Source organism: Gossypium hirsutum, chromosome D11 (assembly GCF_007990345.1).
Source record: "Gossypium hirsutum isolate 1008001.06 chromosome D11, Gossypium_hirsutum_v2.1, whole genome shotgun sequence".
Taxonomy (NCBI): domain Eukaryota; kingdom Viridiplantae; phylum Streptophyta; class Magnoliopsida; order Malvales; family Malvaceae; genus Gossypium; species Gossypium hirsutum.
Window position 1 is genome coordinate 29,823,652 of NC_053447.1, and position 15,467 is coordinate 29,839,118.

A 15,467-nucleotide genomic window follows, 5' to 3' on the forward strand; every position below is an offset into this window, starting at 1 on the left:
ATATTCGCCAATTGAGAAATTATGTTGTGTCTTAATCTGGACAACTCGGAGACTGAGACAGTACATGTTGTACGATACGACCTGGTTAATCTCCAAATTGGACCCTCTGAAGTACTTGATGGAGTCAACCGCTCTGAATGGAAGAATGGCCCGATGGCAAATTCTTCTATCTGAATTTGACATAGTTTATGTGAACCAGAAGGCGGTCAAAGGGAGTGCAATAGCGGAATTCCTAGCAAGTAAAGCTCTGGAAGATTATGAGCCATTGAACTTCGATTTCCCAAATGAGGATTTGATGTATGTTGCAACTGTAGAAAGAGATTTCCAAGAAGGTGGTCCTTGGAAGTTGAGTTTTGGCGGAGCTTCAAATGCTATAGGCAACGGAATTGGGGCAGTACTCGTATCTCCTAGTGGAGATTATTATCCTTTCACTAGCAAATTGGACTTTGATTGCACAAATAACATGGCTGAGTATGAAGCTTGCGTTATGGGCATCCAGGCAGCCATAGAGCGGAAAATTAAAGTGCTAGAGGTATACGGGGACTCTGCATTAGTAATTTACCAGCTCAAAGGGGAATGGGAAACAAGAGACCCGAAGTTAGTCCACTATCGAAAATTGGTTCTAAAATTGATTAAGGAATTCGATAGTGTTACCTTTAGTTATCTCCCACGAGATGAGAACCAAATGGCAGATGCTTTGGCCACTTTAGCCTCCATGTTTAAAGTGAACAAATTAGAGGATATGAAGCCTATCCAGATCAGCATCTATGAGGCTCCAGCCCATTGTTGCAACATTGACAATGAAGAGGAAAAGGATGATCACCCTTGGTACCATGACATATTGCGATATGTGAAAAGTCATGAGTACCCTGACCATACGACGGAAAATGATAAGAAGACATTAAGGAGGTTAGCCATCGACTATATCCTAGATGGGGAAATTTTGTATAAAAAGGGAAAAGATCAAGTACTGTTGAGATGTGTGGATGCTGTCGAGGCAAAGGAAATTTTGGAAGAAGTGCATGAAGGTATCTGCAGAACGCATGCCAACGGCTTCACGATGGCTAGACAAATTATGAGATTTGGGTACTATTGGTCTACCATGGAGGGGGATTGCATTAATTATGCCAAAAGGTGCCATAAATGTCAAATTTATAGTGACAAAATGCACGCACCAGCTTCACCCCTTCATGTTATGGTTTCTCCATGGCCTTTCTCCATGTGCGGAATGGACGTTATCGAGCCAATATCTCCGAAAGCTTCTAATGGGCATCGTTTTATCTTTGTGGTTATTGATTACTTCACTAAATGGGTGGAGGCTACTTCGTATGCAAATGTCACGAAGTTGGCAGTTAGCAAGTTTCTGAAAAAAGAGATCATATGTCGATACGGGATGCCTGAAAGGATCATATCTGATAATGCGCTGAACTTAAACAACAACTTAATAGCGGAAGTTTGTAGTCAGTTCAAGATCAGACACCACAATTCGTCACCGTACCGTCCAAAAATGAATAGTTCCGTGGAAGCAGCTAACAAAAACATCAAGAAAATTGTAGGAAAAATGACTGAAACCTACAAAGACTGGCACGAGAAATTACCTTTTGCTCTCCTGGCATATCGTACTTCTATTAGGACCTCTACTGGGGCAACACTGTTTTCTTTAGTCTATGGGATGGAAGCAGTTTTACCCATAGAAGTTGAAATTCCTTCCCTCCGAGTATTAGCTGAACTAAAGTTGGATGAGGCTGAATGGATTCAACCTCGATATGACCAGCTAAACTTGATAGAAGAAAAGAGGTTAAAAGCTATTCGTCATGGTCAGATGTATCAGAAACGAATGATGCGAGCCTATAACAAAAAAGTTCGCCCCAGAGAATTTTACGATGGGACCTGGTTTTGAAAAAGATTCTTCCTCTACAAAAGGATTTTAGAGGAAAATGGATGCCAAATTGGGAAGGTCCTTATGTGGTAAAAAAGGCCTTTTCAGGAGGAGTTTTAATCCTGAGCGAGATGGATGGTAAAAGCCTACCAAATCCTGTAAATTCAGACTCAGTCAAGAAATATTTCACTTAAAAAAAGGGCATTTAAAAAAAAAGGGAGAGGCCAAGGTGAAAACCCGTAAAGGGCGCCTTGAGACCAAAGGGGATTTGAGTTGAAAACCTGAAAAAGGCGGCTCAAATTTTGAAGAAACGTGAGGTGAACGGAACAGCTCAAATTTTGATCAGGGTCTGAGGCATGTGGTGGTCTTACTATACCTAAATCACAAGAAGGAATAGGTAACATCTTGGGGTATCGACAGGATACTATAAATTCCCTAAACACATATTAAATGGTCTTTAGAAAACTTATACAGGGAAGCTCGTGCAGCGATATCTGGGGCACCTGTTGTCATCTTTTATTTTGAATCTTGGCAAATTTGTTGTCTTGATTAATGTATTCATTTCAAGCTTTGCTCCCCAATAAAATTTCATTTTGTCTATTGTCTTATTTCATTTTTATCTTAGCAAAATTTGCTATCTTGATTAACCCATTCGTTTCGAGATTTGTTCTCAATAACATTTGTTTGTTCATTGTGATAATCTTTTTCGAAAAAAATATTTAGAATAACTATTAATGAACTGAATGTTCAAGCAAATGGAGTTTTGCATATTACTCTAGAAATTTCTAAATAATGAAGGAACCTGAAACAGGACTGTTGTTTAGAGCACACCAAATTCAAAGTGCCTACAAGGGAAAAGTCTAAGCCAGGACTATCCTTTCAAACTTTGTTGTCCAAACAATGATTGAACAAAATGAGGAGATGTCATGCTGGTGACAAGGCTTCAATGATTACCGAATGATAAGAAGAGGTTCTTCGGAAAAGGAAATTTTGCAATTATGCATAAACTTTTGGTACGACGCCCTAGAAATGGTGTAAGTAGCCAAGGAAATTCAGATCCTGTAACTCCTAATTTACAGGAGGAGGAAGATGGTTTTCAATTTTATGTCCCAAATTACAATGGGCTTAACCTTGAAAATCACAATGAGTTGAACTTTGAAGAATACAGTGGGGGCAATCCGACCAAGTAAGAGATGAACATTACCAACCGGACAAGATAGCATTCGGGCGCGTTGGCAATAAGGACTTATTGAGCAAGGAGCAATAACAACTCAAACATTGAAAGATCATTTTGCATTCATGCATATGCATTTAGCCAGGGTATTTTGATTCATTTTTATCATAATCACTAGGCATAAATAGGTTCATAGAGGTCATGTTCCCCAAAGAACAGATCAATGAAGATGGCAGATCTTGCTTTCCTGAGTTGACAGAAGCAGATCGAAGTAACCATAGATTGCAATTTAAAAGATCGAAGCCACAACGGCGAATCTTACTTCCAGGCGATGCAGTAGAACAGATTGAAGCTACAACGGCGAGTCTCACTTCCCCATTGCAATTTAAAAGATCGAAGCCACAACGGCGAATCTTATTTCCAGGCGATGCAGCGGAACAAATTGAAGCTACAACGGCGAGTCTCACTTTCCCATTGCAATTTAAAAGATCGAAGCCACAACGGCGAATCTTACTTTCAGGCGATGCAGCGGAACAGATTGAAGTTACAACGGCGAGTCTCACTTCCCCATTGCAATTTAAAAGATCGAAGCCACAACGGCGAATCTTACTTCCAAGCGATGCAGCGGAACAGATTGAAGCTACAACGGCAAGTTTCACTTCCCCATTGCAATAGATCGAAGCCACAACGGCGAATCTTACTTCCAGGCGATGCAGCGGAACAGATTGAAGCTACAACGGCGAGTCTCACTTCCCCATTGCAATTTAAAAGATCGAAGCCACAACGGCGAATCTTACTTCCAGGCGATGCAGCGGAACAGATTGAAGCTACAACGGCGAGTCTCACTTCCCCATTGCAATTTAAAATATCGAAGCCACAACGGCGAATCTTACTTTCAGACGATGCAGCGGAACAGATTGAAGCTACAACGGCGAGTCTCACTTCCCCATTGCAATAGATCGAAGCCACAATGGCGAATCTTACTTCCAGGCGATGCAGCAGAATAGATTGAAGCTACAACAGCGAGTCTCACTTCCCCGACATTGCAATTAAAAGATTGAAGCCATAACGACGAATCTCATTTCCTTGCGGTGTAGTGGAACAGATTGAAGCTACGATGGCGAATCTCGCTTCCCCAACATTGCAGTCAAATAGATTGAAGCTACAACAGCGAATCTCACATCATTGGCGATACAGTGGAACAGATTGAAGCTACAATGGCGAACCTTGTTTTGCCAGCATTGCAGCTAGAAGATTGAAGCTGCAACGGCGAATCTTATTTCCTCAACGGGACCGGGTAAAAATTGGTCTTTCTTAGTCTTTGCTCTGTTATCGTTACATGACAACAAGCAAAGAGGGGCAGCTATACAAGCCCAATTTTTAAAAACCCGGGCCCAATTACAATACAAAACCCGAATAGCCCAACAACCCAAATTTAGCCCCTAACAGACCTAACCCAACAAAACCAAGCCCAAATTTACCCATTTACACCCAAACCCGAAGCCCAATAGCCAGGCCCAATTTCCCTAAAAAATATCTAACTAGGGTTTCATTTTCTGAAACCCTAGATGCCGCCAGCTACCCACCCTACCTCTAACCAGCGCCGCAAGCCACCAATTGCTGCGTCGCACCTACTGCCGCCTGCTTCAAACGCCTGCAAAGAGGAAAGAAGGGACAATCATAGCAATGGAAATGATGACACAACCAGTTATAAAAACCCAACAATATGTAATTTCAAGGGGGTTTTTTTTAACAACTTCTGTAACACAAAAAAAACAGTTAATAAAAGAAACAAGCAGATTAAAAGCAAGGTTGATTACAGTGCATCTACTCTTCTTATTTTCTGTTTTGCGTTCCTTGTTATTTTATTTTATTTTATTTTATTTTTCCTTTACAAATCTTTAAACAAAATAAAAGGGGAAACGGATAAAGAAACTTTACCTGAATCACTCCGCCAGTGTCGTCGCAGGAGTCCTCCTTTGGGTCACCAAAATCGGGCGAGGAAGGCGACGATTTGTTTTTTCGCGACCCCAAAAGCATGAAGACTTGGTCTTCTGTCGGTCCACGAAGCAGGGCTTTAAAAAACCCGATGCTTGGGCTTCCGACCACCGCTCACGGCGGGATCGATGGTGGCCCTTTGGCCGAACCGAGACCAAAAAGGGGGGTGGCTGAGTCCTTTTTTTTTCTTTTTTTGTTTCTCTAAATTTTTTTGTTAAAGAGGCTGAAAGAATGAAATTTTAGAAGAAAAAATTGTTTTAAGTGGACAGAACGAAACGACGTTATTTTGCCTGAGTGTTTTAGCGCCAAAACGGCACCGTTTTACACAACCCGCGGTCGACCCGACCCATTACCAGGAGGATCCGCGTGTTTTCAATGGAAGGGCTAATTACACTTTTAGCCCTTCCACTTTTTGATGATTTCGCAATCAGTTTTTTTTATATTTTTAAATTTACCCCATTAGTTTATTTTGGATTTCAATTTAGCCCTCCATGAAACTACGTCGTTTTAAAGGAGAAGGACAAATTGCCTTTTTAGTCCCTCCATGTCTCGCGCGTGTTCAGGATAGTCCCTCCCCTTTAATTTATTTGCGATTTGTCCCCAAATGTTGTTTTTTGTGTTCAATTTAGCCTTCTGTTTATATCTTGGTTATTTTATTATTAAAACTAATAAGTTATTATTATGATTATTATTATTATTATTATTATTATCTATGTCTTGTTAATTTCAAATTTTACTATATATATATATGTGCGCATACATACATATTTATAATATATATACGTACATAACCTTTTTTATTTTATATAGATATAAATACTTATATGATATATATACTTTACACTTCATATATATGTACGCATATACATATATTTCTCAATTTATACCTATATATACATACTTATGTTTTTATGCTTTATAATTTATATATATATACATAGATATGCATATTTGTTTTTTTATATATGTATATACGTTCATATAATTTATAATTTATAATTTAAATATATAGATGCACATACATAAATATTTCATTTTTATAATTCGTATTGTTATCGTTGTTTTATTTGATATTTATTTATTCATTTATTGAAGTGTTCATTATTTTTATGAAATGCTTTAGATTTTTTATTCATTTATTATTTCATGTATTTTTGATTTGTTTATTATGTATTTTATTTGTTGCTCATTTTAGTTGTGCTTGTATTATTTTACTTACATTATCATCATTATTCTATTACACCCATTTTTTTATTTAGATTTCAAAAAAAAAATTTAAAAATAAGTAATATTCGGTATTTTAGATCTTCGAGAGAATCGAGCCCTAACGCATTGGGTTCCGATTTTCTTTGTTGGATCTAAATAATCGAGATTACTTTTTTTTAAAATGCATAAAAGCTCATTATCGAGAATTCAATATGTCGTGTCCTAACGCATTGGATGTGACACGTTGCTTTTCTCGGGATGAGGATTTTCTTAAAAATAACAAAGGCAATATTCAATGTTTGGAAAGTTGAGACATTGTGCCCTAACGTATTGGGCTGCAATTTTCTCATCTTACTTGGACAATTGAATACCCCTTTTAAATTTTATCATATGAGTTTTTTTTAGACAAGCAACTTTTTATATAAGTCTCTTAAAACAAAGGATCGTATTTTAAATCTCTTTAAAATTTTCAATTCTCGACATTAAGACATTAAGTAATCAACTAGGTACCAATTTTGGGCGTATCGAGGGTGCTAATCCTTCCTCGTACGTAACTGACTCCCGAACCCGTTTTTCTGAATTTCGTGGACCAAACTTGTTGTTTTAATAAAATCAAACCGTTTATTAAAAACAACCACTTTTCGAGGTGATCCAATCACACCTCATAAAAAAAGATTGGTGGCGACTCCCGTTTTTTTCGTTTTCGTCAAAACCCAAGTCGACCCCGTTTTCATCCAAAAAATGGTGTCAACAATTATTTATGAGAAAGACAAGTCGCAAAAGTAAATCCATGCTTACAAAATTGTTATTTATAATCTATATAGCCGTAAATGATCCAGATAAATTAGCATTATTAAGAATTGAATTACATTTTAGTTATTATATTACAAAATAAATAAATTAATCTTTATATATTAAATAAAGAGTAAATTAATTTTTTTATTAAAAAATTATTTATTTTTACGATTAAAAACTAATCTTTATGGCAAAAGATATATGTATTATTTTATTATTTTATCAGTCCCCCTAATCTTTTTAAGTGTACAATCAGATGAATTTATTTGTAAAATATGATGATTATCATCCTAAACGCGACAGCTATTCGGACGTTGAGTTCTAAAAAGGTTCCGTGCTCCTCAGTTCATACTTTCATCATCGTCGTTATCATCAATAACATCATGGAGATCGAGCGCGTACACCACATCTTCCCTACTCCATCCCGCGCGTAATAACACGACAGATAAAACCCTCACGTGCCACGCCGCATCCTCACCGTCCATCACCAATTGGGTCCCGCTCATTTCCTTGTTCTCGTTATGATCAGAGCCGTCAATCATCATCATCATCTCCCTCACCTCCTCCTCCTTCCACCCTCCCTCCCTCAATCGCCAAAACACTTCCTCCATACATGCCCCTAACCTCGACTCTCCCTCCCTCTCCACCTCATCCCTATTCCACCACCCTCCCGTGACCCCACGCGCCACTGTTCTCCTCCCTCTCCCAGCCACTTCCGTCCAAAACTCAATCCTCCGTGGCGCGGTAGCCGCCCAAGCTGGAACGTTGATATTAAAGCTATTGGCTTTCTTCCTCATGAAAGGCTTAGAAACCCCACCCCTCGTCGAGAGTTCAAGTTCTTGAAAAAACCTAGTTATATCAAAGCTTAAGATTCTAATTTCCTCCGTATCAACGTAAAAAACAGGGTTCCCCGACAAGTTTGGCGTCGAAGGGATATAGCAGTTTCTATATACAGGAACAAGAAGGGGCGCATTTCGTAACAAGTCCTTAACCAAAGCTAAAGCATCATTGGTGTTTGATGGTTTAGACCCCCAAGAATCCGACCAAAAGTTGTGGAACCTAATGTTCCTGTAGAGAGACAAGGAAGGGAGGTTAAGGAGAATGTTAAGTTGCTGAGGAGAAGAGGATCGCCAGTTGGGGAATGAAGGATGGACGGGGAGGCCTTCTTGGAGGATAGAACGAAGGTCAGGAGGGAAAGTGAAGTGGAAAGTTGATTCAATAGAGGAGAATTCTTGGTCGGTTAAGCCTGAAAAGACTGGAATGTGGAGGGATTTAAGATGGTCAATTATGGTTTTGGAATATGTAGCAAAAGAGAAACAAACAAGCTTTGATCTTGTTGGTCCTTTGGGTGCTTTCAATAAAGGGTTTGGAGGATGGGTTTGGGTAGTTGTTGCTGTTGCAGCCATTTAAAACTAAACTGAAGAAACTGAGAGGATCTTTTGTTCTTTCGGTGGAGGCTTTAAAGAAGAATGGCGATGGAGTTTGACTTGAGGTCGGGAGAGGAAATGTTAACGTCTGTGTCTCAATCTCATCGGGTGGCACTGGCAACTGGCAAAGGATGGGTTTACTTAAAGTGAACAAATGGGAGAGTCTAAATGAGCAGATGAATTGGGAATTCAGGTGGAAGCCTCGTCGACATGACCATGTTCTTTCTAATTGGATAATATATAATTTTTCGTAGACTTTGTCTATTTATGTTCTTTCTAATTTATGTCGTAAACTTGTAAATTGGTAACTCTACACTAGTTTATGTTAACATGATCCAATATATATCACGTGATAGTTTCTTAGAACTCTACATAAAAAAAATAAATATAAATTTTAATTTTAATTTTAATTTATATATATTAGTTTATGTTTGCCACGTGATAATTTAAGAAGTTGCCACATAATATTACTAGATTGGTGAGTGGTACTACATCAACACAAGCTAACGTTGTTAATGCAAAGAAAAGATTGGATGAAACAGGAATGCTACATCATCTGTATCATTCTTCAATAGTTTAATGCCACATTAGTTCTTTTCTCTTGAATTTTAACATTTTCAATTGGATTTTGATTCTTTTAAGAGGAAAATACTAAAATTCAGGAAAAAAAACTTGATGTGACATTAAACTATTAGAAAGGGATACACATGGCATCTCAATTTCATATAATCTCTTTTCATTAATGTAAATGTATCAACTTAATTGACGAAATATAAGCTAAAAAGACCAACTAAATCTAAAAACAAAAATTAAGAACCACTACACCAAAACAGGCTTTTAGCGGCGTTTTTAGTGGCGTTTAGATAAAAACGCCACTAAATATCGATCATTAGCGGTTTTATGGAAAACGCCGCTGAAAATAAGCATTAGCGGCGTTTTCCAAAAAGCGCCGCAAAAAACCTAAGCCCAACGACGCCGTTTTCAGAGCTTTTGGGGATTTAGCGGCGTTTTTAAGAAAGCGCAGCTAATGGTCAGGGCTTTAGCGGCGTTTTTGAGAAAGCGCCACAAAAAAAATAAGCTCAACGGCGCCGTTTTGTGGGCTTTTGGGGATTTAGCGGCGTTTTTAAGAAAGCGCCACTAATGCTCAGGGCTTTAGCGGCGTTTTTGAGAAAGCGCCGTAAGAAAAATAAGCCCAACGACGTCGTTTTGTGGGCTTTTGGGGATTTAGCGGCGCTTTTAAGAAAGCGCCACTAATGCTTAGTGCTTTAGCGGCGTTTTTGAGAAAGCGCCGCAAAAAAAATAAGCCCAACGACGCTGTTTTGTGGGCTTTTGGGGATTTAGCAACGTTTTTAAGAAAGCGCCGCAAAAAACATAAGCCAAACGACGCCGTTTTGTGAGCTTTCGGGGATTTAGCAGCCAAAAAAATAATGACACGTAGAAATAATTTGAAATAAAACACATGGAAAAATTAAAATACTATTATTTAAAATAATTGAAAAAGAGATAATAATAAATTTGTTTAGGGTTTTTGGTTTAGGGTATATGATTTATCTAAGATTTAAGGCCGATTTAAGGAGTATGGGTTTAGAGTTTATGGATTAGGGATTATGGATTATGGATTAGGGGTTGGGATTTAAGGTTTAGGGGTTAGTGGTTTAGGGGTTAGATGTGCTAGGGGTTAAAAGTTAGGGATTTAGGGGTCGAGTTAGGGTTTTGGGTTTAGATTAATTATTTTTTTAATTTATATTTTAAATATGTTCTTATATAATTGTAAAAGAGATAGTAATAAATTTGTTTAGGGTTTTTAGTTTAAGGTATGTGATTAATTTAATATTTAAGGCCGGTTTAGGAGTTCTTATATTAAGGTTTAAGGAGTATGGATTTAGGGATTATGAATTAGGGATTATGGTTTAAGTGTTGGGATTTAAGGTTTAGGGGTTAGGGGTTTAGATGTTAGGGGTTAAGAGTTAGGGATTTAAGGTTTAGGGATTTAGGGGTCGAGTTAAGGTTTTGAGTTTAGATTAATTATTTTTTTAATTTATATTTTAAATATGTTCTTATATAATTGTAAAAGAGATAATAATAAATCAAATATATTGAAATTATGAGTATAGTTTAAATTATTTAAGAGATATATAATAGATAGACTTTATATGTATTGAATGGTTAATTTAGGGTTTACTTGAGATTTGTTAAATGATAAAATTTTGTACAATTAATTAATGCTTTATATTTAAAAAAAATTTAATCTAAACCATTTGATATATTTAAATATTAGTTTAAATAGAATTAATAAATAAGTTAAAAAAGTAATAGATTGATATGGATATTTAGGTATAATTATTTATTTTGGAGAGGACCAAATTATAAGAAAAAAATACAAAAATAAAAATGATATGGATATATAGGTAATTATTTAATTTAGATAATTCTAATTTAATAATTAATTACAACCATTTTATCATTTGTTTTCTTATTAAAAAAATTTAGCATAGATAAACGGCGCCATTTTGTTCAAAATGAAATTATAAAAAACAAAATAAAAAAAATTTAGAATAGCAAAACGGCGTAGTTTTGTTCAAAATAATTTTTTTTGCGGTGTTTTTAAGCAATAGCGGCGTTTTTATAAAAAACGCCACAAAATAATTTTACTTTAAAAAAATAGCCCCTTTTAGCATAGCATAGCAAAACGGCATAACTTTGTTCAAAATGAATTTTTTTGCGGCGTTTTTATGAAAAACACCGCTAAAGGTAAGCAATAGCGGCGTTTTTATAAAAAAACGCCACAAAATAATTTTACGTTAAAAAAATAGCCCCTTTTAGCATAGCATAGCATAGCATAGCAAAACGGCATAGTTTTGTTTAAAATGAATTTTTTTGCGGCATTTTTATGAAAAACGCTGCTAAAGGTAAGCAATAGCGACGTTTTTATAAAAAACGCCACAAAATAATTTTACTTTAAAAAATAGCCATTTTAGCATAGCATAGCAAAACGGCGTAGTTTTGTTTAAAATAAAAATTTTTTACGGCATTTTTAAGCAATAGCGGCATTTTTAAAGAAAACGCCACAAAAATAATTTCACTCCATTTTATAAAATCCCCCTCCCGAAATTCCCTACTTTCCCCCCTAAAATCCCTAAGCCTTTCCTTTCAATTTCCAAAAACCAAAAATTGAACTCCACTCCGACAACACAGACAAACGCCTCTCACATTTTTGCTTATTTTTAGGGTTCATTTTTTCGTTCTCTTATTAACCTAAATTTCATTTCTCCATCCCAAAAATCCTTGGATCAGGTAACTTTTCCAATAAATTGCTCATTCAGTTTTTTTCCTTTAAATGTTTTTGCGGGTTAAAAATCAAATTTTTTTACCGTCCATTTGTTCATCTACAACTTTTTTGATCCTGGGTTTTGTCTAATATTAATAAAAAATCTTTATATTTGCTTCAAATTAAAAATCTCTTCTGCATGAAGAAAAGCAGCAAAATTATGAATTGTTATTTTTCCAGGAATCTTGTTGTTCATTCTTGTTTAAAGATTAGACATTATTATTGATGTATTATTGATGGTTTCACGCCCAAGGCCCTTGATGTATTTCGAAGAGAATTTGATTTCTTTGACATGGATTGTTTGGTGACATGGATTGCAAAAAATGATTTTTTGGTTACCCGCTCATTACTCCCTCTTCTTCTCATCTCCGTCGTGTGCCCTAAATCCCCCAAATAAAAGTTTGTTTTTCTTCAGCTGAAATCCCCCAAATAGAAATCGGACCGAGCAGCTTTACATCAAGGAAGAAGAAGAGTCTGAAAAACAAAAGCAGCTAAGTTGCCTTTATGGCTTGTGAAGGCGAGTATTTTTGGCATGTAATTCAGCTACAAAATTTTCAGTTTTTTGTTTGGCAAAAATAGAAAGGCAAATCCCCAGAGCCCTTTGGATTAAATGGTTTTAATTATAGTAAATTTGACTTGCCCTTTTGTTTTACCTTAATCTACTTTTGCTAGTTTGTGGATGCTTTCCCTTTTTGTATTTTCTCTCTATTTTGATCGTCTTCCAACAGATCGGCTTCAGATGGGTGAGGTAGTCTCTACAATTCCAAGTAGGTTTGCCTTTGCCGGCTACCCTCTCAATTCTTTTTTATCATTCTTGTTTTGGGTTTTCATTTTTTTTCTAAATGACTGACAGCTTCGAAGCGCCATTTTTTTGAACTCTTTTTTTGCAGCAAGCAATGGCCCCAAAAGGTATTTGGGTTTTAGCTTTTACTGGTTTTAGTTTCATTGGACGTAATTGTTAACTCGATGATGTCTCTCAAGCAAATGCATCAAAGCTAAAAGTTTATATTACTGGTTCATTGTTTTTATAGTTTTAAAAGTTGTATCTTTGGGTTTATTATGGTTCATTATTTTTTATTGGAATATGTAGTTGCTGCCCTCTTTGAATGTCAGTAGAGGCCAGCCAATTACAATATCTTTTGAAGTGATTTGTGTTAGATATTATTTTTGCAATGGCATTTGTGTATGCAGGGGCGAATCCATAATTTATTTTAGGGGCCAATTGAATTGTAATTTTCTGAGATGTCAAATATATATTTTATCATATATTAGTTTATGATTTTATAATTTTTGAAAGGATTAATTATACTATTTTTCCATTTTTTGAGGGGGCCAAAGCATAATTTTCTTTTATATTGATTTATAATTTGATCATATGTAAGGGGTTATAATTTGATCATATTATTGGTTTATCAACTGTACAAAAATAATTAGAATCATGTTAATGAGTTGATATGTAGGGATTTCTTTGACTGGTTAGAGCAATTCTTATGAAATACAAAAATTACAAATGATTCTTTTTAGTAAAAAACTAAGGAAGATTAGTTGATGATGAGAAGCTGTATATTATAAAACTAATGGTGGAATGGATCTTTTATCCTTAATCAAGCTGACTTCAAAGTATAATTGCATAATATGGGTACTTTTGAAATTTGAAATTTACTATTTCTAAAGAGCACCAAAACCAGATTTTCATTTTTTATTATTTTTTCTTTTCTGGGTTTTGTATTTAATATATATACAGTCACAAAGAGCTCTCTTTGTTTTTTTAGCTGCTGTTGCTTTCTTTTTGCCACCATTTCTTTTCTTTTTCAGGTCTCTCATTTTACCATTTGTTGCCTTCACCATGGAGATGGAGAAAAGGCTTCTCTTTTCACTTCTTTTATTCTAGCTGCTTCTTCTTTTGGATTCCTCTTCAGCTCAGATGCAAGGTATTTCCTTTTATTTATATTTGTGTAGTTATTTAATAAAATGGGTTCTCTTTGTTCGTTGTTTGCAACTTTCTCCATGTTTTGTGAAATTTATGCTTTTCTTGTGATATGTGGTTTAAGGGCATCGATTTTATGAGTTATCTCATATAATCTCTTGTATTTTTAGGCTATTTTAACCTTATTAATACCTCATCTATTCCTCTAGAAAAATGTTTAATCAATGTAGGCCACATTCTTGCTCATCCTTAATGAATTGCATGCTTTGGTTGTTGATTTTTATTTTTATTTAAAATATAAAGCAAGCCTAAGCTTAGACATCCACAACCTAAATCCCTGCCATACAGACACAGTAACCAACAGGCAGGCTTAAAGAAAGTAATGCTTTAATTGGGTTGTAGAACATTCATTATAAAAATTCTTGACAAGGTATAGACTTGGAAATCCTAGAACCTACTCTTGTCTTGTGTTAGAACTTTAAATATTAAATCAATATTTGTCTCTGACATATTCTCCCAGTTATGCTAGATGTTGGTACTAACAATCTAAAGCTAATTGAAGACCCGCTTTGTGAGTAAAATATGTGCTTATTTACTTTGTTATTCATAGAATGGAACATATGAAATGCTTGGTGGTACTTTGTTTTATTTACCGATTGTGGAGATTTCTTTTGACATGTTTCTCTTTGGGGGTTTGGACAGATTTAGGACTAAGACAACCAAGGTTAGAAGGGGAAGAATATTTATCAATTATGATGAGTTCATCGAAGCGGTTTTAACACGTTGGCCTAAGGCTATTGTACAGGTTTCTCTCTTTCAGAAGTAAGACTTTTGTTTTATGCTTATACCATGATGTTTATTTGATGGTTACCCCATTTAGTTTGAGGATTTTCAAATGAAGTGGGCCTTTAAAACTCTGAAACGCTATCGGGAAAGGTTTTGCATGTTTAATGATGACGTACAGGTGAGCACTTGGCCTAGGAAGTTGCTACTTTTATGGATAGGATTAGTTTCTAGTGTAACTTAGATTGCTGCAGCATCACTATGAATGCCACCAATATTAGAAAGTTGTGCTTACTTAATTCTCTTAGGTAACTGCTGGAGTTGCACTTGCTGGATTGTTAGGAACTGTAAGAGAACAAGGTTGATCTTTGGATGATTTTCCAAACCACAAGATTGTTGTGGTGGGAGCTGGAAGGTATTTGGCTGACTTATAAAGCTTGGTCTTTCAATCTTTCACCATAATTTTTCTTTGGCTCATTGCATCCATTCCCTCACAGCTTTATTTCTCATAAAAACTTTTTTTTCTGGCTTCCAGTGCAGGGCTTGGTGTTCTTAGCATGGCTGTTCATCCTATTTGTGCAAAGCCTTTTATGTTCTTTTAGATATGTAATGTCCTTTCTCTTGTATAATGAAGATGTAGATTTTATGAACTAATCATGTAAAAATGTTTTGCTAGAAAATCATCTGCGGATTTCTTTTTATGATATCTACTTCAATCATAGTTTTCTTTCTTTTTAGTTTCTTACTTCTACGAGAAAATCTTTATGGTTTGACTCTAGGAATCTAAATTTTCTTATTTTAAATTCTAAAACTAAATTCATTAATTTTTATATTTAGTTTTAAAGTTAAAATTTTCATAGAAAATTTAATTTAAATAATATTTTTTTATTTATCCTTAACAAGTATATTTAAAGTTCAAATTTAAAAAGTAAAACATAATATAATATTTA

The 15,467-nt window shown here is 35.5% G+C and overlaps 2 protein-coding genes across 12 annotated transcripts; one reads left to right on the top strand and one right to left on the bottom strand.

Annotated features, from left to right (window-relative positions):
* Positions 1-7,236: 7,236 nt before the first annotated feature.
* Positions 7,237-8,825, bottom strand: LOC107913357 (uncharacterized). Its single transcript, XM_016841915.2, has one exon. The coding sequence runs from the start codon at positions 8,456-8,458 to the stop codon at positions 7,394-7,396; it is 1,065 nt and encodes a 354-aa protein (XP_016697404.1). The 5' UTR covers positions 8,459-8,825; the 3' UTR covers positions 7,237-7,393.
* Positions 8,826-11,580: 2,755 nt separating this feature from the next.
* On the top strand, positions 11,581-15,218 carry LOC107944913 (uncharacterized). 11 transcript variants are annotated; one of them, XM_041104023.1, is made up of 9 exons: positions 11,591-11,773; positions 12,223-12,324; positions 12,536-12,574; positions 12,661-12,716; positions 13,623-13,738; positions 14,437-14,539; positions 14,615-14,698; positions 14,826-14,932; positions 15,053-15,218. In XM_041104023.1, exons 2-8 carry the CDS (start codon positions 12,312-12,314, stop codon positions 14,880-14,882), a joined length of 468 nt encoding a protein of 155 aa, XP_040959957.1. In that variant the 5' UTR covers positions 11,591-11,773; positions 12,223-12,311; the 3' UTR covers positions 14,883-14,932; positions 15,053-15,218. The 11 variants fall into 11 exon arrangements, 10 of the variants coding, with proteins under 10 accessions (XP_040959963.1, XP_040959965.1, XP_040959964.1 ...); XM_041104021.1 differs by having other exon boundaries at positions 11,592-11,773; positions 12,480-12,574; XM_041104026.1 differs by having other exon boundaries at positions 11,588-11,773; positions 12,223-12,574; positions 14,860-14,932.
* The last annotated feature ends 249 nt before the right edge of the window (positions 15,219-15,467 follow it).